Consider the following 24,198-nt stretch of genomic DNA (forward strand, 5'->3'; position numbering starts at 1 on the left):
GATTTGGAGTATTATAATTCACATCATGAATTTTCTTTTTTAAGATATGTATTTTAAAATTTTAAATAAATTTGGACCTAAAATTTTATACCAGCGGCGTGTTTGAAAATTGGGTCATTTTGAAGGGAAAAACCCATTTTTTAGAAACAAGAAAAAAAAAACATTAACAGCCATTTTGTGGGTCGGTACCTAGGGAAGAGAATCTTTCTGACACTAACCTCTCATCCAAGCCCAACAAGCCCAGGGACATATTAAAAAAGAGGATAGGCCTCTTCTTAGAAAAAAAAGAGGACAGACTAAGCGGAGAATCGAGGGTTTCGGCTTCCTTGTCATCTCGCCTTCTCCGACGCCGGCGACCAGGGAGCGAGACCTCCAACCCCCGTCCTCTCGCCGGCTGCGTGTTTCCCCGTTCCGTAGACCAGGTGAGGGCACAAAACTTCGCTCTTTTACGGTCTTGTTCCGAACGGAGTGACGCTGACGTGGTTGTGGGCCGGTCCGTAGGTATGAAGAGGGCCGCGCCGTCGGAGGAGCCGGTGGAGCTCTCTTCCGGCGACGACCTGAGCTCGGATTCCGACGATGAGGCCGGGAACGGGAAAGGCGAGAACTCCTTCCGGCTGCCCATGTCCTCCAAATCTGCAGCTCCAGCAAAAGGTGAGAGCTATTCCGGTCGCTTTTTGTTGTCAAACGAATCGATTTGCGCGCTCATTAGAGTTGATTTATGTCTCCGACCCTTGTTATACTAAATTGGTGTAATTTTAGTTTGTATATTTGTCCAATGGCTCTAAGAGGAATTAAACAATTATAAATTTTATAGCTTTCATTTGCTTGTATTAAAGCGCACAATTTAGTCTATGTACAGCGTTAGTTCTTAGGGGGTCATTATTTTGCCTTCTTTGAGAAGCAACAATTTTGAGGGTAATAATTCACCAAAAGTCCAAGAGAATTAATTTCCTGCCTAGGATTTGGTATTGGGGGTAATAATTCTGAACGCACCTAACAAATTGGCTTAGATGTTAAATTGTTATATGTTAAACTTTCTTAAGTAGCTGTGTGCAAGTGTTGTGGAGTTATTGTGTTTATCCTGCATATATTTATCTTAGTAGTGTTTTGTATACTTGAGATTTGATATGCAGATACCACTTTTCTTGTCTGTTACCATTACTAACAGAGGAATAGCTTAGGTTGTGTTGGAAATGATAGTTTTCTTTCACACTTGGACATATGCTAACTGATTCTGGCCAGCCTGGACTGGTTACCACTATAGCCTGTTTTACTGGCCAAGGTCAATATCCGAGCATTGTTTATTCTTACGCGAGGAGAGTAATATCTGATTAACATGCAAATTTTCACAATATGTTTTGGGTTCATTTAATGATAAATCCGCGCAAATGACAACATGCTTATAATAATTATGTATACAAGATACAATTTGTTTCTTGCAACAAAGTATTTTATTTCCTAATGTTCACCCGGCCAAGAAACCTCAGTATTTCGTAAATCTGATCGCTTCAAGTTGTATACTTAATTGGGGGCTAGCCTTGACCTTCAGTGCCACACCTTCTCTATATACCGATGGAATAAACCAGGAACTAGTGTCAGTAAAAAGGTTTAAGTCCTGTTTCAGTCATCAAGCACTTCTTGAGACCCTGAGCTAGAGTTTGCACTCACCAGCCATGGACAGTATATATCTGCATTGGATTAGCTCCTGTGGTTTTATGATTATATGTTTTCTGCATAGAGTTGCATATTTGTACTCTTACTATTATGGGATACTGCAGGTGCATTGATCAGGAGGGCTGAAATGTATCAAGAGTACATGAAGCACATCCCAATTCCTGATCACTGCAGCTCCTTGATCCCATCCACATCATGGCTGGGACTCGGAAGATCGGTGAAGCAGTTGTACGAGCAGCCCTTGCATTACCTCACCAACATCCTCTTGAGACAGTGGGATCAACAGAGGGTTGGGAGCGATAATGAGCACCAGCCTCTGGATGCTATCATTCACCCTATGAAAGCTCAAGCCCTCATTTGGGCCACTGAAGAAGTCCATAGGCTGACCACCTCTAGTGACCACTTAGAGAAGCTCTGGGCTAAAGACCCCATGTATCATGCTAACATAGATCCAGTGTTCCCTTCCCTAAAGTTGCATTAGCAAACATCGCAAGTTGGACCGTCTTATCCTGTCTATTTTGTTTCTGCCTGCTGTGTAATCTGGCACATTTTGGTTGTTAGCGAAGTGATATGAACCATATATCACTGATGTTAAACGTACGATATGTCATGGTCAGGGTCTCTTTTAACGCTGATTTTAGCTCTCTGAACAGCGTCTTTGTTGAAGAAGAAGAAACCTGGTGGTGTGGATTTCAGTGCTTTGAGCCGGCACGGGTATCGTGGCGGACCATCTATACTGACAGTTGCTCCTCCAAAGGTTGAACCTAACTGGACTTGGTCCACTGGGAAAGATCGCAACGAGAAGGAAGTTCTAACTGAGTCTTTTGAAGAGCGGGAACGCACAAGGGCTGCAGTAACTGAAGGAGAGAAGCTTATCGGTGTGATGAACCCCCAACCAAGGCAGACCGAGAAAGAGAAGGATGCTGCTTCATTCTCACAGAAGGAGAAGCGGAAGAGAGACCGTGGGCAGGCCAGCAGGGGTAAGAACTACGTCGAGGAGGAGAAGCGGCTCCTGAGGGGGAGTGGTGTCTACTCTGGCTTCGATACTTGACAGTGTCCAGAACATATGTTATTTGTCCGTGTTAGCTTCCGTCGTTACTGTTGGTGTGTCTGCTGTTTAGTTTTGTCGCGAAGTTCACTCTGGTCAATCGGGGCTATGCTTATTCTGTATCACCTATCTGTCTTTGGGCTGGTTTAAACTTTGACACGCCTGCTATTTTGCCAGAGCAGTGCTCCCTTTTCCGTGTGCTCCCGTGTCCATCTTCGGCTATGATAGATCCTGCGAACCAGCTTTGCGGCAATGTATCATAGCCATTCTTACCGGTGAGATCTGTGTATTATGGTGAAGTGTTTTTTCTCTTTCTCTTTCTTGTCTCGGAAGGCTGACTAAATGGGTTTACCGACTAAACTGGTCAACTCAATGAACTCGTCCACAAAAGGCACAGCATTCTTATGTTCTTGCTAATGAAATTACAGGGAGAGATATCAAATGGTATTGGATCAGAATCGTGCAGAATCGTGCGTTCTTGATTTTCGCAGAGACAGGCATCAAATGGTATTTGGATCAGAATGAGGGAGACGATTTGTGACCCTATCTCTCATGCTTTTTCTTTGGACTTTCAAATTTAAATCTATTATATCTCTTGAACCAAAAGTGTAATTTATGTTTAGTTTGCATATTCGGGTTCCTTGTGACGAGGTCTTTGAAATAAGATCACTTCCAAATACGTTATAACAAGCTTTTAAAACTTCACAAAGTTTGACCTGTTGAAACTTGGTAGGAATGAATTAATTAATTCAATAACTTTCAAAAACTAAAACTTCAAACTGTCTTTTGAACCTCACCATTAACGTTAAGGCTGAAGGGAATTGCAAGGAATCAAATGAGTTTGTGGATCGTGGGGCAATGCTCCGGGCGGGCGGTGCCGAGCAGGTGCGTGCCCCCGCACCTGTAAGCCCTTGGGAATTTCTTATCAGAATGAGGTGTCGTTGTGCCGCACATGGGAACAATCTGCGGAATCTATATGGAGCTTTGGTGGATCAATCTCTTCTACCTTCGCAAGATCCATCTCTTCTCCCGCTGCTATTTTCCAGGACTCAATTCTATTTGCTTGGTTTGCTCGAATAGCTCACGAAGCATTTCAGATTTCAGTACGACAACAAAAGATAAAGAAACATTATTTGCAGGCATATATAAGTGTCATCCCGAGCTCTCACTTGAGAAGGAAAAAAAAAATGCATTTGTGGCTCCTAACCACACACTATTTGCAGGCATATATAAGTGGAGGGTGCATCATACACTGTTATAACCGGTTTGGTCTATACCAGAAAGAGGCCCACCGGGCATTAGTATTAGGGGCTTGACCCACAAGTTATCTTAGGCAAGTTATATTAGGCAAGTTATTTTAGGCTAAAGTTATAAATACTAGTTGTAAGACACCGTTTGAGGCAAGCAATAAAGATATTATAATCTTCTGTTGCCCGGCTCCCTAAGGAGCCGGAACCCTAGCCGCCGCACCTAACCCTAGCCGCGACGGCGCCCCATCGCCGGCGCGCCCGCTCCAGCCCTCGTCTTCCTCCCCCTTGTCCGTACAATCTACGCCGGAGGCCCGGTAGGAACCCTAGTCCTACCAATTTGGTATCCAGAGACACCAGGCCGATCATGTCGCTTCCTCCATCACCGCCGCCGCTGCCATCCACCTCCGCCCCACCACCGCTGCCGCCGGCCACCTCCTCGCCGATGACGGCGATCACGTCCGGGACCTTCACCACCACCGCGCCAGCGACGACCACCACCACGGCAGATCCGCCCCCGCTCCTTACGCCCGAGGAGGTGTCGGGCACCCTGCGAGAACTCGTCCAGGCCGTCCGGGGCATCACCCTCTACCTCGCCGGGAACTAGCCCCCGCCGCCGAGCGCCGCCACCACCGCCTATGGGCCGCCGCTGCAGCAGTGGCCCGCCCCGGCCTTCCAGGCGCCCTACGGAGGGGCGCCTCCGCCGCCGCTCCTGCTGCCCTACCCGGCCGCGGGAACGCCTTGGCCAGCATGGCCGACCGCCACCGCATCGCTGGGGGGCCCGCCTCAGCAGTTCCTCCCAGCGCCACCGCCGGCCCCCGCGACGCAGGCGACGGTGCAGCAGCACCACCAGGCGCCGCCGGCATCGACAGCACCACCACCCGCGTCCCGCCCTACTGGCCGGCCCCTTCACCAGGTGCAATTTCCGCCCTCGCCATCGCCGATTCCCGCGTGGGAGGCCGGCTCGTCTCCGGACCCGGTGTATACTACGGCGCCGGAACACCCAATGCCCTCCTTCTGATCTAACCGTCCCTCCAGCTCGGCGAACCACACCCCAGAGATCCCCGACCCGGCACACGCACTACCGTTGACTGCAGCTCTCGGGCACGGTGGCCCGACACCCCCTCGCTTCGCCAAACTGGACTTCGCCACTTACGACGGCACGGAGGACCCCCTTAACCGGCTCAACCAGTGCGAGCAGTTCTTTCGAGGGCAGCGGACGCTCGCTTCGGATCGTACCTGGCTCGCGTCCTATCATCTCCGAGGCGCGGCGCAGACTTGGTACTACGCCCTCGAGCAGGACGAGGGCGGCATGCCACCATGGGAGCGCTTCCGGGAGCTTTGTCTCCTCCGGTTCAGGCCTCCTATCCGCGGGAGCCGACTGGCGGCCCTCGGCCGCTTGCCTTTCACATCCACGGTGCAGGACTACGCCGACCGCTTCCAGGCCCTGGCATGCCATGCGCCGGGCGTCTCCGCGACTCAGCGCGCCGAGTTATTTGTGGGCGGATTACCGGACCATATTCGCGTGGACGTCGAGCTCCGGGATCCCCCCGACCTCCAGACGGCCATGTACTACGCCCGGGCCTTCGAACAGCGGGCTCAGGCGCTGCAGCAACCGGCCGGCCGGGGCGGCCGCCATCCCAGTCGACCCGCGCCGACTCCACCATCACCGGGCCGGCTTCCTCCAGCCACGATGACCGCACCTCCGGCCACCACCCAGACCTTCCGTCGGTTGTCACCAGCCGAGCAGCAGGAGCGTCGCCGTCAGGGCCTCTGCTTCAACTGTGATGAGCCCTACACGCCGACCCATGTCTGCCCCCGCCTATTTTACTTGGAGACGGTCGACTACACCGAGGCGGACGACCCGACCGACGAGCCACCAACCGCGGCGGCCGCGGACACGCCCGCGGATTCCACGGCGACGGCGTGCGTCGTCTCCCTCCACGCTCTCGCCGGCATCCGTGGCGAACGGACCATGTTGTTACCGGTGACAGTCCATGGCGAGCGGCTGGTGGCCCTGCTGGATACTGGCTCCACCCATAACTTCCTGCCCGCGGCGACCATGCGTCGGCTAGCACTGTCGACCACGGGCGGGGAGCGCCTGCGGATCACGGTGGCAAACGGCGATCGCCTCCGGTGCCATGGGCTCGCCCGCGACGTTCCCATCTCCATCGGTGGCGAGCACTTCTCCATTACATGTGCAGGCATCGACCTCGGCTGCTTCGACTTCATCCTCGGGGTGGATTTTCTCCGGACCCTCGGGCCCATCCTATGGGACTTCGACGCACTCTCGATGACGTTCTGGCGGCTGGGCCGCCGCATCCGGTGGGACGGCCTTGGGGGCGCCGCGCCAGCCGTGCCACACCTCCAGCTGGCCGCCGCGTCCCAGGAGGCCGAGCACCCCCTGCTGGATCCCCTTCTACAGCAGCACAGCGACCTCTTCGACGAGCCACGGGGTCTTCCACCCGCCCGGGTGTACGACCATCATATTCACCTCGTACCGGGCTCCACCCCCGTGGCGGTTCGTCCCTACCGCTACCCTCAGCTGTAGAAGGATGAGTTGGAGCGACAGTGTGCCCTTATGCTCGCGGCAGGCATCATCCGGATCTCCACGTCGCCCTTCTCCGCGCCGATGCTTCTCGTCCGTAAGTCGGACGGCACGTGGCGTTTCTGCATTGACTATCGCGCCCTCAACGCGCTCACGCTCAAGGACAAGTTCCCTATACCGGTGGTCGACGAGCTCTTGGATGAGCTCCATGGGGCGCGCTTCTTCACCAAGCTCGATCTCCGGTCGGGCTATCATCAGGTGCGCATGCATCCAGACGACATCGCCAAGACGGCGTTTCGCACCCACCATGGCCACTTCGAGTTCTTGGTGATGCCCTTCGGCCTCGCCAACGCCCCGGCGACTTTCCAGGCCCTGATGAACGACGTCCTTCGACCCTACTTACGGCTGTTTGTGCTTGTTTTCTTTGATGACATTCTTATCTACAGCGCCACCTGGGCCGAGCACCTCCAGCACGTCGCCATCGTCTTCAACGAGCTTCGGGCGCACCACCTCCACCTTAAGCGCTCGAAGTGCTCGTTCGGGACACCTACCGTCGCCTACCTCGGCCATGTCATCTCGGCCGACGGGGTGGCTATGGACGCCGACAAGGTGGCGGCCGTCTCTGCATGGCCGACGCCTCACTTGCCGCGGGCTCTCCGCGGGTTCCTCGGCCTAGCCGGCTACTACCGGAAATTTATCCGGGAGTTCGGGCTCATCGCGGCGCCCCTCACGCGGTTGCTTCGCCGCGACGCTTTCGCCTGGGACGACGAGGCGACGACGGCGTTCGAGGCCCTCAAGGGGGCCCTCACGACGGGCCCCGTCCTCTAGATGCCCGACTTCGACCGCCCGTTCGTGGTGGACTGTGACGCCTCGGGCGCCGGGTTCGGCGCCGTGCTTCATCAGGGCGATGGGCCCCTCGCTTTCTTCAGCCGGCCTTTCGCTCCACGCCATCTTAAGCTGGCGGCATACGAGCGGGAGCTCATTGGCCTTGTACAGGCCGTTCGTCATTGGCGGCCGTACTTGTGGGGCGATCCTTCCACATTCGCACGGACCACTACAGCCTGAAGTTCTTGCTGGACCAACGGTTGTCGACCGTGCCGCAGCACCAGTGGATCAGCAAGCTCTTCGGCTTCGACTTCTCCGTCGAGTATCGGCCGGGCCGTCTTAACATCGTGGCCGACGCGCTGTCCCGTCGCGACTCCGACCTTGCTTCCTCCACCGACGAGTCCGCCGGGGGCGGCCCTGTGCATCCGCTCCGGGCCGACGTTCGGTCTCTTCACCGACATTCGCCGCGCCACTGCGACGGCCAACGACGCCGTCCTTCTTCAGCAGCAGCTCACGGACGGCGACCTGGAGGAGCCTTGGCGCTTCTCTGACGGACTGCTTCTCCATGGGCGCCGGATCTTTGTTCCGGCGCATGATGATCTCCGTCACCAGGTGTTACAGCTCGCCCACTCGGCGGGTCGTGAGGGTGTGCAGAAAACCCTCCATCGTCTTCGCGCCGACTTCTACATCCCTGGCGATCCCGCCCTGGTCCGCGACTGGGTTCGGTCTTGTCAGACATGCCAGCGCAACAAGACGGAGACCCTTAGGCCGGCTGGCTTACTTCAGCCTTTGGAGGTGCCGTCTCAGGTTTGGGCGGATATCTCCATGGACTTCATCGAGGGCCTTCCCAAGGTGGGCGGCAAGTCGGTCATTCTCACCGTGGTCGACCGCTTCTCCAAGTACGCCCACTTCATCGTGCTCGGCCATCCGTACACGGCGGCGTCAGTGGCCCGGGCCTTCTTCGACGGCATCGTCCGTCTTCACGGGTTCCTTGCTTCGATCGTCAGTGATCGGGACCCAGTGTTCACGGGCCATGTCTGGCGCGATCTCTTCAGGATGGCGGGTGTCCAACTCCGCCTGAGTACGGCGTTCCATCCTCAGACAGATGGTCAGTCCGAGGTGGTTAACAAGGTCATTGCCATGTATTTGCGTTGTGTGACAGGTGATCGGCCTCGCGCTTGGGTGGATTGGCTCTCTTGGGCGGAGTACTGCTACAATACCTCTTATCACTCCGCCCTGTGCGCGACGCCATTTGAGGTGGTCTATGGTCGACCACCCCCGCCTATACTTCCGGTGGACCCGGAGACGGCTCGGACAGAGGTTGCGGGTGACCTTATCCGCACTCGTGACGAGATGCTTGCTGAGGTTCGTCAGCGTCTCCTTCAGGCACAGCAGCTGGCCAAGCACTACTACGACGATCATCATCGCGAGGCGGAGTTCGCGGTGGATGATTGGGTGTGGCTGCGTCTCCTCCACCGCTCTACGCAGTCACTCGACCCGCGCGCGAAGCGCAAGCTCGGCCCTCGCTACGCCGGGCCCTTCCCTATCTTGGAGCGCATTGGGAAGGTGGCCTATCGTCTTCAGCTTCCAGCCCGCGCTCGCATCCACGACGTCTTCCATGTTGGGCTGCTCAAGCCTTTCCGTGGCGAGCCACCGGCAGCTCCTCCGGCGCTTCCTCCACTCGCTGATGGTCGCATTCTTCCCGAGCCGGCAAAGGTGTTGCAGGCGCAGCTCCGTCGTGGCGTCTGGTTCGTCCTCGTTCAGTGGGCGGGCCTTCCGGAGGAGGAGGCTACTTGGGAGCAGCGTGACGAATTCCGCCAACACTATCCAGACTTTCAGCTCGAGGACGAGCTGTTTGCGCAGGCGGGGAGAGATGTTATGACCGGTTTGGTCTATACCAGAAAGAGGCCCACCGGGCATTAGTATTAGGGGCTTGACCCACAAGTTATCTTAGGCAAGTTATATTAGGCAAGTTATCTTAGGCTAAAGTTATAAATACTAGTTGTAAGACACCGTTTGAGGCAAGCAATAAAGATATTATAATCTTCTGTTGCCCGGCTCCCCAAGGAGTCGGAACCCTAGCCGCCGCACCTAACCCTAGCCGCGACGGCGCCCCATCGCCGGCGCGCCCGCTCCAGCCCTCGTCTTCCTCCCCCTTGTCCGTACAATCTACGCCGGAGGCCCGGTAGGAACCCTAGTCCTACCATACACTTTTTGCCTAGTTGTCATGCGTAGATTGCCTTTCCTGGAAAAAAAATCTCAGCATAAGAGATGTTTCTGCTTACGGACCACTCCATTCGGTTCGTCTCAGCCTTCCTTTGCTACGGCAATTGCAGGCGGATTTATTGGTTGATCTGTGAGGGATGGTGGCAAAGGCTCGTGTATCCATATCATCAACTAAAAACTTCAAGGTAAAAACACTAGCTGTAATTCTCCAGCTACCGAGCAGGATTTGCGTCATGAATGTAGAATAACTTTACCAAATTTTACTCTACACGTAAGATGCATAGGCTTCGACAAAGCTCTACAGTGGACACATAACAACATGCGTACATAGAGTGTATAATAACTCCTGTGAATTTGTAATTGTATGTAAAGGGATAAAAATAGTAAACAAAATATGTTTCATAAAACTTGGGCGAATGATATCTTGCAAGTGCACAGGGCTGGTTATAGCTGCTTTTGAAGTAAGAGTATTGATCCTACAAAGAGCTGAGAAAATGGTCATTTGCCTCTATAGAGATTGATCGCAAAGTGCCTTCAAGTTCTCTAAGGGCATCTTCAACGGCATACTCCAAAGCGTCCCTAAACATCTGGACCACGATGTCCGTGTTAGAATAAATCCGAGGCACTCAGTCGATCATCTGAGGACCAAGTAATCACACGAGCATGACATCGAGATTTGTTAACGAGGTTCACCGATATGGCTACATCTTCGGGGCCTAACTATGGGCGCTCCTCCCCATGACACCGTTACAATACGCACCAGGACGCTCTGGACGCCAGCACACGCCGCCGGCTTTCCCTGCGTTCCTGTGCTATTATGTTGGCATAGGTTACATCGTGTGTCTACCCCCATTATATATGAGAGGCCCAGGATACAAGTGTCCTAATAGGACACGACTTATCCTATCTAAACACAATACAACTACAAGTCCAACTGTAACCTACCTTGTACATAATATTCGACACAACTCTAACAAACTCCACCTTGGCGAATATTCTCCACCACCTTAAATTCGTTAATGCGTCAAACTTCCATGTACATTGGACTTGAGCTTATCCCAAGAGTACGGCTGCTACTTCAAAGACTCCATATGACTCCACCTGCAACTTGTAGTCCTTCATTTCTTGACCACAGTCAACGCTCAAGCGAAATTAAATTCCCCTTACTCTAGTTTGTGCTCCCAACTTTCAGAGTATCCGTTCAATGCCATCACACACTGATCACTGACCTGCATGAAAGTGAACAACTCCCATATTGGGTGTCACACATAAGAGTTACCTGAACTCAACATCATCGCTCCTTTCTTGACCGCCTGTCTGAAACTTGAAGGAATTTCACCATTGCTTGTAGTCATCCTGAGTTAAATTCGCAGTTGTCTCACCACATGTATGACCACCAGAGTCCTGGCCCGTCTCCATGTCCCATGCATACCGCACGCCTCGCCGCTATTACCGCGTCGAGCCTCCGCTGTCCCGGTCGAGTCTCAAGGGTCACAAACCCACACCACTCAACCCCCACTGCAGAGTACCACCGATCATCACCGACCGATGACGAGTTTCACACTTCCATCGGACCACTGGGCTCCAGTCCGAACTGCGTGTCACTCGCTTTTCTCGCTGAAATATGCTTCGACTCTCTAAGCTCTTACGCCGTAGCCCCTCAATCAGCACCGAGTGAAGTCTTCCAGACTCCAGCTCCACCTTCAACATGACTTCATGGTAGATGATCAGTCCACCCTCGTGCCCCGTCGACATCAAGCTCTCATGTGCGCACCGTCTTGAATCAACCCCGCGCCATAGTCTTATCGAAGCCACACAAGCCCTCGGGGCTTGCGCCACGTGTTTCCACGCCCAAAAGTCGGTCACCATCAACATCACGCTCCTATGTCGTCGTCGCCGATCCCACCACCGTCTTCTGTACCAACGGACTTGCGTCGATCCGTCAGACTATCTAGTCCGACCCAGGCTCCCAGATCATTCCACGGATTTCCATCCATCACATGATAATTCTGTCACAGCTGACTTGACTTCCCGCAACGCCTTCAAGCATCCCTGTTGTGCCAACAAATCTTTCACCCTGGTCTGCCATAATTCAAGGTTTTCAGTCTCGTTGAACTTCTTCACCTCAAACCTAGTACCCGATGGCGCCACAGTTCTTTGTACGGCTGACCCTGCGAAAAATTATCCAAACTTTCCTCACGTGATGCCCAAGTACACAAGCAAAACCTGACGTGGTACACCCTCATGTACTAATAGCAATTCCAACCAAAAGAAAATCTTCTGGTAATCACGTGATGGCTCGTGCTTTAGCTCAAACCACGATGCTAGCTTTTGACTTTGCCTTGCCAACGCCTTTCCAATGGATGCACATAATCAGCAATGGATTTTCTCTGCACAAATCTGATCTGATGCCTTGCCACGTACGGTTACCCAGCCCTTGCTGCTATGTAATAGCGCACCTGCAGGTTGCCGAATACGAGGACTTCCAGGACTCGGTCCTTTTTGTTTCCAAACAAATCTCTGTCCGCTGTCTTCCGATTGCGTCGGAGCAACGACTCACTGCGCGCCCTGCCTTTGCTAGCCTCGCACGTCTGGGCCACCCAACACCTGGGCCGCAGCCATGATGACTGGGCCGTGTGCTCCCGCGCCACGACCAGCGCGTATCACGCGCCGCCTGTACGCCAAGTCCCAGTTGCCTGCCTGCTGCGTCGGTTTCCGCACACGATCAATCTGCTATCGATCTCGCCGAGTCGGCTTCGAACACGACGCGTGTTGCTGCAACTCAACGCCAATCGCGTATGTGCACGCTCATACACGCCGCCGATCGATGTGCCGATCAATCCGTAGCTTTCGCGGGCGAAGTGCACGCGCCTCGTAAATCTCGGCGAATCCTTCCGATCTCATCCTCTAGATCGACACGAACATCGTCTCACACCTAGCTCACATACCACTTGTTAGAATAAATCCGAGGCACTCAGTCAATCATTCGAGGACCAAGCAATCACACGAGCACGACACCGAGATTTGTTAACGAGGTTCACCGATATGGCTACATCCCAGGGGCCTGACTATGGGCGCTCCTCCCCATGACACCGCTACAATACGCACCAGGACGCCAGCACACGCCGCCGGCTTCCCCTGCGTTCCTGTGCTATTATGTTGGCATAGGTTACGTCGTGTGTCTACCCCCATTATATATGAGAGGCCAAGGATACAAGCGTCCTAATAGGACACGAGTTATCCTATCTAAACACAATACAACTATAAGTCCAACTGTAACCTAACTTGTACACAATATTCGACACAACTCTAACAGTCCGGACATTTTTTGTCATCCAACGCCGTGCACAAACGTCCGCGGACACGTCCGGGTGTCCGAATTCCTACAAACCAGCCACAAATTGGTAGGAGGTTTGCGAGAGTCCGGACATGCGGCACCTAGGCTTCCGACACCCCAGTCCACCCAACCCCTTCTCCAAAACCACTCCCCCACTCCGTCCTCCCCCTTGCTCTGTATCCGCACCTTTCAAGTTCGACGTTGCTGCTCTACCACTTCGGCCGCCGCCCAGGCCTTGCCGGACATCTGCCACCGTGAGGGCTTGCCAGTTGTCCGCCTTGGACTACCCCACCATATGTGTTGGATCCGTCCACAACCAGGTATACTCCCCCCTGCCGGCGTCGTCCATGGCGGACACCACGTCTGACAAGTGTCCGGCCAAATGCTAACGAGATTTTCTTTGATGTTATTGATGTTTACTTTGAACCAAACACAATGGGCATACTCGATAATGAAGGATGGGTTGTTGTGCGATGCATGGTTGCCAGAAGTGCGGACTTTGTATGCCTGAAGCAAGAGGGCACAATATTTTGGCAAAATGTGCATTCTTGGTTTCATGAGCAAAAACACTTCGCGCCCTACAACTTGCATGTGATCTATGAATGCAATGTGAAATCGCTAGCCCATCGACGATAGACCATCTCAAACTCTGTCATGAAGTATTGTAGTGCGACTACACGGGGAAAGAGGGTGGCCATCGGGATAACAAATCATGGTGATCATAAGTTTTTCTTCTTGTTGCCCCACATATTGGTCAATTTATTGATTCACTCAATGTACCAACTTGATGATCACGTGCTTGTATATCCTCCACGCGCTGCCATATTGTATCAAATAACGGAGGGCGGACCATTCATGTTGATGCATTGTTGGATGAAGCTCAAGGTGCACAGCCTGTGTATGAACAATACTTTGCTCTAGGATTATTTCAGACGTAATACTTATATTTGAACTATTGTTGTACTAGAATATCTACATACTATTTATTGATGGATTATGTTATTTTATATAATTATTTTGAGTGCTCGGAACATAGAAAAAAATAGAGGTGAACATTTGGTCATAGGATTGGATGTCCGGCTTCCGTATAGGGTCCGCGGACGCGTCCGCGAACGTTTAGTGTGTCCGATTTGAGGTACACCATTGGTATGCCCTTAGATTTCAAGCAGAAGTGATGTGATGGTTGAGAGGTTGCAAGTGTGTTTGAGCAATAACAAAAATAGAGGTGAACATATGAATACACAATAGGTTTTGGTATTACAACAAGATGGATGGGAGAGTCGACAACGGTGGGATTGATAGTGATGGAGAGGATCAAGCTCGATACCGTGTCCACCGTGATTGAAGCAGTGGTGAGATGGATGCCCTTCTGCTGATTCCCCATCCGGATCCCTTTCGGATGTGAGGTTACCGGTACTGTTCCGTACGATGGAGTCTATCTGTTTGTCGTAACTGAGATTCGATTGCAGGGGTGGAAATAGTTAACCAGGAGAAGGCGACAACAAGTGGTACAACTGTTGGTACGAGTAGGTGCGCACAAGGCCAAATGCAACGTGTTTCTTCTCACGTGTTTGTCTTTTTGTATGGAAGGTTTTGTGAGGTCCAATAAATATATTTTTGACCAAAAATGGGTGTTTTCGAATGAACAATCCAAATCTACTGATTATGGGAATCCTGGTGAAATGATATGAAAACAGGTGAGCGATCATGGTAAAATACAGAAAATCTTACATCTACGATGCAAAAAAACTAAGTAAAACATGATGCAAGATGCATTCATTAGTGAACACAATAGTGTAAGTCATATTAATGAGGGGAGTACCTAAACCTTTAATTTGGATTATATAAAGAAACTTATTCATGTGCTAGTGTATTATGGGAGAATACTAGGCATGCTTCTAATATCTGACGTCTTCTTTTTGTGTGGAAAGGACTCAGATCTATTATAAAAGTTCATTCGAAGCACAAAACAACTCAAACATAATAAAAATTGCATCATGGTCTTTGAACCACCGAACGACCACTGCCGCCGCCAGAACGAGCCGCTGTCACCACTCCCATACTGCAGTCGGCCTGACCTTGTCTATGATAACTGAAAATCTTCGTGCACGTGCTTCTAAGGACCAACACCCCAGAACCGTAATTGTCTCCATTGAACCCTAACCTTGCCGCCCCGAGGAGTTGGCAGGAATCTACGTGGGAGCTCCGTCTGGTCCGTCCCGACATACGAACTTGAGAGGGTCAGAGCTCGAAAGACTTACTAGAAGAAGAAGCGCCGCCATCTTTCGGAGTGCTGCCAACTAAAACCCTAACCTATCTACTAGCCGGAGCTGAGACACTGGAATTCCCGTCACCGCTACTGGCCACTGGAGTGGTGGGAAGAGGGGTGGAAAATCCACGGGCTCGCCTGCGGAGATCGAGTGAAGGAAAGCTTTGCCCAACTCGCCTTGCGAGAGGAGAAATAAAAACAAAAGGGAGCTACATTTTCAAGCGTAAGATATCTAATATATAACATCTAACATGGAAGATATATAGGGGTACATGTGTGTAATATCTCATCCATAGCTTTACTCCCAATACATCTTAAAAAACTTGCAATAGTTAATCCTAGTACAACTTAAAAGTCTTGCAAGTAACACAACCGTATAAACAATTCATGTCTAGTTACATTGTTGCACGGTATGCATGTTAGGTAGAGAAAGCACCATTAACATAGAATGGCTTGGCGAACCCATCTGTGGTTGGATGGCTAGGAGTACAGTGGGCTTGGATGGCTAGGAGGACAGTGGTATCCCAGCCCACGAGAGTTCAAGCCCTAGACTTGACATTGTTGCTCGTATTTTTCTGAATTTATTTCAGGCCTTCCGGCAATGTGTGTTCAGTGAAATGAGATGTTTCCGTTGAGTATGAAGGCGTCTGTGGCTACTTCGTCAATCTTAAGATCATGTGCCGGCTCAGTCGCTCGGAGGTGCTCATAGAGGTAGGGTAGACATGCGTGCGTTCATAGGGATGAGTGTATGCTTGTGTATGCGAGCAACTTTAATTGTAGCATTAAAAACATAGAATGGCGTGCTTTAGAGGAAAAACAACCGATATGTGTCCTCAGTGTTACTAAGAGCCAGTTCTGATGTTGGCTTATAGAATAAGCTGGAATAAGCTGCCCCTACCCAGTTTATTCTAGATGCCCAACTAAGTTTATCTTTTTAGAAGCCATCTAATTAAGAATTGACTAGTAGGTTTCTAAAAATATTTTTGGTTGAGCTTCTAGAATAAACTGGATAGGGGGCAGCTTATTATAGAAGTCCAAAAAAGCCAAAAAAAATGGCCATAATACGAAAATAGAGCGACACCTCCTTGCTGCAAGGTCAGAAACAATTTGAGTCTGTATTCCATACAATTTATGTGTATAATTTACAAAGTCTGTATTTGATAGACTCATCAACATAGATCCAACTTTTACTATCTAGTTAGGACAACTTCAACAATGACCTCTAAAATGGACACACTATTTGTCCACGGACTTGTCGGACCAGTTTGCAGATACGGATATGGAAGTCAGTCATCCAATTGCATACCCTGAACGTCTTCCCAGGTCCGGTCATTCTTCACTTCAAATGCATAGCAATATAAGAAAAATAAAGTGTGGTCTTTATACCGTCTATTTGCAATCAAAAAGGGACGTCATCGAGCTGAACATGTGCTGAACACGGAGGTGCCGTACGTTTGGTACTTGGATCGGTTGGATCGTGAAGATATTCGACTACATCAACCGCATTAACCTAACGCTTCCGCTTTCGGTCTATGAGGGTACGTGGACACACTCTCCCCCTCTAGTTGCTATGCATCTCCTAGATAGATCTTGCGTGAGCGTAGATTTTTTTTTTTGAAATTGCATGCTACGTTCCCAACAGTGGCATCCAAGCCAGGTCTATGTGTAGATGATATGCACGAGTAGAACACAAAGAGTTGTGGGCGATAATAGTCACACTGCTTACCACCAACGTCTTACTTTGATTCGGTGGTATTGTTGGATGAAGCGGCCCGAACCGACATTACATGACCGCGTTCATGAGACTGGTTCTACCAACGTGCTTCGCACACAGGTGGCTGGCGGGTGTCTGTTTCTCCAACTTTAGTTGAATCGAGTTTGACTACAGCCGGTCCTCGGTGAAGGTTAAAACAGCACACTTGACGAAAAATTGTTGTGGTTTTGATGCGTAGGTAAGAACGGTTCTTGCTAGAAGCCCGTAGCAGCCACGTAAAACATGCAACAGCAAAGTAGAGACATCTAACTTGTTTTTGCAGGGCATGTTGTGATGTGATATGGTCAAGACATGATGTGATATAATTTATTGTATGAGATAATCATGTTTTGTAAAAGTTATCGGTAACTGGCAGGAGCCTTATGGTTGTCGCTTTATTGTATGAAATGCAATCGCCATGTAATTGCTTTACTTTATCACTAAGCGGTAGCGATAGTCGTAGAAGCAATAGTTGGCGAGACGACAACGATGCTACGATGGAGATCAAGGTGTCAAGCCGGTGACGATGGAGATCATGACGGTGCTTTGGAGATGGAGATCAAAGGACAAGATGATGATGGCCATATCATGTCACATATTTTGATTGCATGTGATGTTTATCTTTTATGCATCTTATTTCGCTTAGTACGGCGGTAGCATTATAAGATGATCCCTCACTAAATTTCAAGGTATAAGTGTTCTCCCTGAGTATGCACCATTGCCACAGTTCGTTGTGTTGAGACACCACGTGATGATCGGGTGTGATAAGCTCTACGTTCACATACAACGAGTGCAAGCCAGTTTGCACGTGCAGAATACTCGGGTTAAACTTGACGAGCCTAGCATATGCAGATATGGCCTCGGAACACTGAGACCGAAAGGTCAAACGTGAATCATATAGTAGATATGATCAACATAGAGATGTTCACCATTGAAAACTACTCCATCTCACGTGATGATCGGACATGGTTTAGTTGATATGGATCACGTGATCATTTAGATGACTAGAGGGAGTTCTTAAGTAATATGATTAATTGAACTTTAATTTATCACGAACTTAGTACCTGATAGTTTTTTCATATCAATGTTGTTGTAGATCAATGGCCCGTGCTACCGTTCCCTTGAATTTTAATGCGTTCCTAGAGAAAGCTAAGTTGAAAGATGATGGTAGCAACTACACGGACTGGGTCCGTAACTTGAGGATTATCCTCATTGCTGCACAGAAGAATTACGTCCTGGAAGCACCGCTAGGTGCAAGGCCCACTGCAGGAGCAACTCCGGACGTTATGAACGTCTGGCAGGCTAAAGCTGACGACTACTCGATAGTTCAGTGTGCCATGCTTTATGGCTTAGAATCCGGACTTCAAAGACGTTTTGAATGTCATGGAGCATATGAGATGTTCCAGTAGTTGAAATTAATATTTCAAGCAAATGCCCGAGTTGAGAGATATGAAGTCTCCAACAAGTTCTATAGCTGCAAGATGGAGGAGAATAGTTCTGTCAGTGAACACATACTCAGAATGTCTGGGTACCATAACCACTTGACTCAACTGGGAGTTAATCTTCCTGATGATAGTGTCATTGACAGAGTTCTTCAATCACTACCACCAAGCTATAAAGGCTTCGTGATGAACTATAATATGCAAGGGATGGAAATGACAATTCCCGAGCTCTTCGCGATGCTAAAGGCTGCGGAGGTAGAAATCAAGAAGGAGCATCAAGTGTTGATGGTTAACGAGACCACTAGTTTCAAGAAAAAGGGCAAAGGGAAGAAGGGGAACTTCAAAAAGAATAGCAAGCAAGTTGCTGCTCCCGGGAAGAAGCCCAAGTCTGGACCTAAGCCTGAAACTGAGTGCTTCTACCGCCAAGGGACTGGTCACTGGAAGCGGAACTGCCCCAAGTATTTGGCGGATAAGAAGGATGGCAAAGTGAAAGGAGAAATCCTTCTTGCTACCTCTTGAGCACTGCGTTGGTTTTCCCTTGAAGAGGAAAGGGTGATGCAGTAAAGTAGCGTAAGTATTTCCCTCAGTTTTTGAGAACCAATGTATCAATCTAGTAGGAGACCACGCTCGAGTCCCACGCACCTACACAAACAAATAAGAACTTCGCAACCAACGCAATAAAGGGGTTGTCAATCCCTTCACGGTCACTTACGAGAGTGAGATCTGATAGATATGATAAGATAATATTTTTGGTATTTTTATGATAAAGAGAAATGAAGATGCAAAGTAAAATAAACGGCGCCAGAAATAGCTTGTTGACGGGAGATTAATATGATGGAAAATAGACCCGGGGGCCATAGGTTTCACTAGTGGCTTCTCTCAAGAGCATAAGTATTACGGTGGGTAAACGAATTACTGTCGAGCAATTGATAGAATTGAGCATAGTTATGAGAATATCTAGGTATGATCATGTATATAGGCATCACGTCCGCGACAAGTAGACCGAAATGATTCTGCATCTACTACTATTACTCCACACATTGACCGCTATCCAGCATGCATCTAGAGTATTAAGTTCAAAAGAACAGAGTAATGCTTTAAGTAAGATGACATGATGTAGAGGGATAAACTCATGCAATATGATATAAACCCCATCTTTTTATCCTCGATGGCAACAATACAATACGTGTCGTTTCCCTTTCTGTCACTGGGATCGAGCACCGCAAGATTAAACCCAAAGCTAAGCACTTCTCCCATTGCAAGAAAGATCAATCTAGTAGGCCAAACCAAACTAATAATTCGAAGAGACTTGCAAAGATAACCAATCACACATAAAAGAATCCAGAGGAGATTCAAATATTGTTCATAGATAAACTTGATCATAAACCCACAGTTCATCGGATCTCGACAAACACACCGCAAAAGAAGATTGCATCGAATAGATCTCCAAGAAGATCTAGGAGAACTTTGTATTGAAATCCAAAGAGAGAGAAGAAGCCATCTAGCTAATAACTATGGATCCGAAGGTCTGAGGTAAACTACTCACACATCATCGGAGAGGCTATGGTGTTGATGTAGAAGCCCTCCGTGATCGATGCCCCCTCCGGCGGAGCGCCGGAAAAGGCCCCAAGATGGGATCTCACGGGTACAGAAGGTTGCGGCGGTGGAAATAGGGTTTTGGCTCCGTATATGGTGTTTCCAAGGTACATGGGTATATATAGGAGGAAGAAGTACGTCGGTGGAGCAACGAGGGGCCCATGAGGGTGGAGGGCGCGCACAGGGGGGTAGGCGCGCCCCCCTGCCTCGTGCCTTCCTCGTTGATTACTTTACGTAGACTCCAAGTCCTCTGGATCACGTTTGTTCCGAAAATCACGTTCCCAAAGGTTTCATTCCGTTTGGACTCCGTTTGATATCGTTTTCCTTCGAAACACTGAAATAGGCAAAAAAACAGCAATCTGGGCTGGGCCTCCGGTTAATAGGTTAGTCCCAAAAATAATATAAAAGTGTATAATAAACCCATTAAACATCCAAAAGAGAATATAATATAGCATGGAACAATAAAAAATTATAGATACGTTGGAGACGTATCAAGCATCCCCAAGCTTAATTCCTGCTCGTCCTCGAGTAGGTAAATGATAAAAACAGAATTTTTGATGTGGAATGCTACTTAGCATAATTTTCAATGTAATTCTCTTAATTGTGATATGAATATTCAGATCCGAAAGATTCAAGATAAAAGTTTAATATTGACATAAAAATAATAATACTTCAAGCATACTAACTAAGTAATTATGTCTTCTCAAAATAACATGGCCAATGAAAGTTATCCCTACAAAATCATATAGTCTGGCTATGCTCTATCTTCCCCGCACAAAATATTTAAATCATGCACAACCCCGATGACAAGCCAAGCAATTGTTTCATACTTTTGGTGTTCTCAAAATTTTCAATTTTCACGCAATACATGAGCGTGAGCCATGGATATAGCACTATATGTGGAATAGAATGGTGGTTGTGGAGAAGACAAAAAGGAGAAGATAGTCTCACATCAACTAGGCATATCAACGGGCTATGAAGATGCCCATTAATAGATATCAATGTGAGTGGGTAGGGATTGCCATGCATCGAATGCACTAGAGCTATAAGTATATGAAAGCTCAAAAAGAAACTAAGTGGGTGTGCATCCAACTTGCTTGCTCACGAAGACCTAGGGCATTTTGAGGAAGCCCATCATTGGAATATACAAGCCAAGTTATATAATGAAAAATTCCCACTAGTATATGAAAGTGATATCATAGGAGACTCTCTATCATGAAGATCATGGTGCTACTTTGAAGCACAAGTGTGGTAAAAGGATGGTAACATTGTCCCTTCTCCCTTTTCTCTCATATTTTTTTCTTTGGGCCTTTTCTCTTTTGTTATGGCCTCTTTTTTTATTTAGTCCGGAGTCTCATCCCGACTTGTGGGGGAATCATAGTCTCCATCATCCTTTCCTCACATGGGACAATGCTCTAATAATGATGATCATCACACCTTTATTTACTTACAACTCAAGAATTACAACTCAAAACTTAGAACATAATATGACTCTATGTGAATGCCTCCGGCGGTGTACCGGGATGCAATGAATCAAGAGTGACATGTATGAAAATAATGAACGGTGGCTTTGCCACAAATACGATGTCAACTACATGATCACGCAAAGCAATATGACAATGATGAAGCGTGTCATAGTAAACGAAACGGTGGTAAGTTGCATGGCAATATATCTCGGAATGGCTATGGAAATGCCATGATAGGTAGGTATGGTGGCTGTTTTGAGGAAGGTATATGGTGGGTGTATGATACCGGCGAAAAGTTCGCGGTATTAGAGAGGCTAGCAATGGTGGAAGGATGAGAGTGCGTATAATCCATGGACTCAACATTAGTCATGAAGAACTCATATACTTGTTGCAAAAATCTACAAGTTATCAAAGCAAAGTATTACGCGCATGCTCCTAGGGGGATAGATTGGTAGGAAAAGACCATCGCTCGTCCCCGACCGCCACTCATAAGGAAGACAATCAATAAATAAATCATGCTCCGACTTCATCACATAACGGTTCACCATACGTGCATGCTACGGGAATCACAAACTTTAACACAAGTATTTCTCAAATTCATAGCCACTCAACTAGCATGACTCTAATATCATCATCTTCATATCTCAAAACAATTATCAAGCATCAAACTTCTCATAGTATTCAACACACTTATAAGATTTTTTTTACTAATCTTGGATGCCTATCATATTAGGACTAATTTTATGATTAAAGCAAATTACCATGCTGTTTTGTAGGAATCTCAAAATAATATAAGTGAATCAGGAGAGAACAATAGTTTCTATAAAACAAAACCACCGCCGTGCTCTAAAAGATATAAGTGAAGCACTAGAGCAAAAACTATATAGCTCAAAAGATATAAGTGAAGCACATAGAGTATTCTAATAAATTCTGAATCATGTGGGTCTCTCTCAAAAGGTGTGTACACCAAGGATGATTGTGGTAAAATAAAAAGTAAAGACTCAAATCATACAAGACGCTCCAAGCAAAACACATATCATGTGGTGAATAAAAATAGAGCTCCAAATAAAGTTACCGACGAAGACGAAAGAGGGGATGCCTTCCGGGGCATCCCCAAGCTTTGGCTTTTTGGTGTCCTTAGATTACCTTGGGGTGCCATAAGCATCCCCAAGCTTAGGCTCTTGCCACTCCTTGTTTCATAATCCATCAAATCTTTACCCAAAACTTGAAAACTTCACAACACAAAACTCAACAGAAAATCTCGTGAGCTCCGTTAGCGAAAGAAAACAAAACACCACTTCAAGGTACTGTATTGAACTCATTCTTTATTTATATTGGTGTTAAACTTACTGTATGCCAACTTTTCTATGGTTTATAAACTATTTTACTAGCCGTAGATTCATCAAAATAAGCAAACCACACACGAAAAACAGAATCTGTCAAAAACAGAACAGTCTGTAGTAATCTGTAACTAACGCAAACTTCTGGAGCTCAGAAAAATCTACCAAAATAGGACTACCTAAATAATTTGTTTATTGATCTACTGCAATTGGAATCAGTATTTTATCACGTTCTGCTGATTTTAAACAATTTTTTTCGTGAACAGAAAGTTTCTGGAATTTTCAGCAAGATCAAATAACTATCATCCAAGAAGGTCCTATAGGTTTAACTTGGCACAAACACTAATTAAAACATAAAAACAAATTTAACCAGAGGATAGATAAAATATTTATTACTAAACATAAGCAACAAGCAAAAAACTAAAATAAAATTGGGTTACCTCCCAACAAGCGCTATCGTTTAACGCCCCTAGCTAGGCATAAAAGCAAGGATAGATCTAGGTATTGCCATCTTTGGTGAGCAATTCTTCAATAAGACACCTATAACCCTTAGGAGTTTCTTTCTTTTTATTAATTATCAAACTCCTAGGCACAAAATCAAGAAAATCATTTGTAGCAAACGGTTCCTTAATGATAGCAAAAAGATTGGGATGAACACTTATTGATTTTAAATCCGCAGTTTCCTTACTAGAGGATTCACCCTTATTTTTAGGAACATAAACAAGGTTGGCAATTTTGGTAGGAGGATTTGGAGTATTTTTAACAGAAGAAAAAGCGGACCCCAAGTTGGTGATAATTCCCTCAAGTTTATCGAGTCTAGTAGAATCTTGATCTATTCTTTCATTAACTATGGGTTCTTTTTCCTTAAAACTTTTCAGAGCAACTCCCACCTTAGATCCATATTGGGTAATTTGGTTGTGGATCTTTTTATCTCAGTCAACTCTACAGTAGCAACTTTATTTTCAATAATTTCAAGCCTTTGCATCACATGTTCCAAAGTTAACATAGTTCCATTAACCAAAAGAGCTGGTGAGCCAAACAAATCTATCATAGCATTATAAGAATCAAAAGTATGGCTACCCAAGAAATTCCCTCCGGTAATGGTATCCAGAATATATCTGTACCAAGGATTAGCGCCTACATAAAAATTGCGGAGAAGAACGGAAGTAGATTGCTTCCCGGTAGATCTATTTTGAGCATTGCAAATTCTATACCAAGCGTCTTTTAGATTTTCTCCCTCCCTTTGCTTAAAATTAAGAACTTCATTCTCAGGAGACAACGGAGAAGATAAGGGACTAGCCATAACGACAAGGCAAGCAAGAAAGCGACGAACGGAAAAGAGAGGGCAAATAAAACGGCAAGGGTGAAGTGGGGGAGAAGAAAACGAGAGGCAAATGACAAATAATGTAATGCGAGGGATAAGAGTT

At 48.0% G+C, this 24,198-nt stretch overlaps 1 protein-coding gene across 2 annotated transcripts; it reads left to right on the top strand.

Annotated features, from left to right (window-relative positions):
- Positions 1–251: 251 nt before the first annotated feature.
- On the top strand, positions 252–2,916 carry LOC109767966 (protein RDM1). Of its 2 annotated transcripts, none has more exons than XM_020326702.4 (3): positions 252–422; positions 502–651; positions 1,779–2,916. In XM_020326702.4, exons 2-3 carry the CDS (start codon positions 504–506, stop codon positions 2,153–2,155), a joined length of 525 nt encoding a protein of 174 aa, XP_020182291.1. In that variant the 5' UTR covers positions 252–422; positions 502–503; the 3' UTR covers positions 2,156–2,916. The 2 variants fall into 2 exon arrangements, with proteins under 2 accessions (XP_020182291.1, XP_020182290.1); XM_020326701.3 differs by having other exon boundaries at positions 2,328–2,916.
- The last annotated feature ends 21,282 nt before the right edge of the window (positions 2,917–24,198 follow it).

This window comes from Aegilops tauschii, chromosome 7, assembly GCF_002575655.3.
Source record: "Aegilops tauschii subsp. strangulata cultivar AL8/78 chromosome 7, Aet v6.0, whole genome shotgun sequence".
NCBI classification, from domain to species: Eukaryota; Viridiplantae; Streptophyta; class Magnoliopsida; order Poales; family Poaceae; genus Aegilops; species Aegilops tauschii.

Excerpts from the sequence above, each read along its gene's own strand:
- LOC109767966 (XM_020326701.3), top strand. The coding sequence starts at position 504 with ATGAAGAGGGCCGCGCCGTCGGAGGAGCCGGTGGAGCTCTCTTCCGGC. Across the intron at positions 652-2,327 it reads ATCTGCAGCTCCAGCAAAAG|CGTCTTTGTTGAAGAAGAAG; the intron begins GTGAGAGCTATT and ends CTCTCTGAACAG.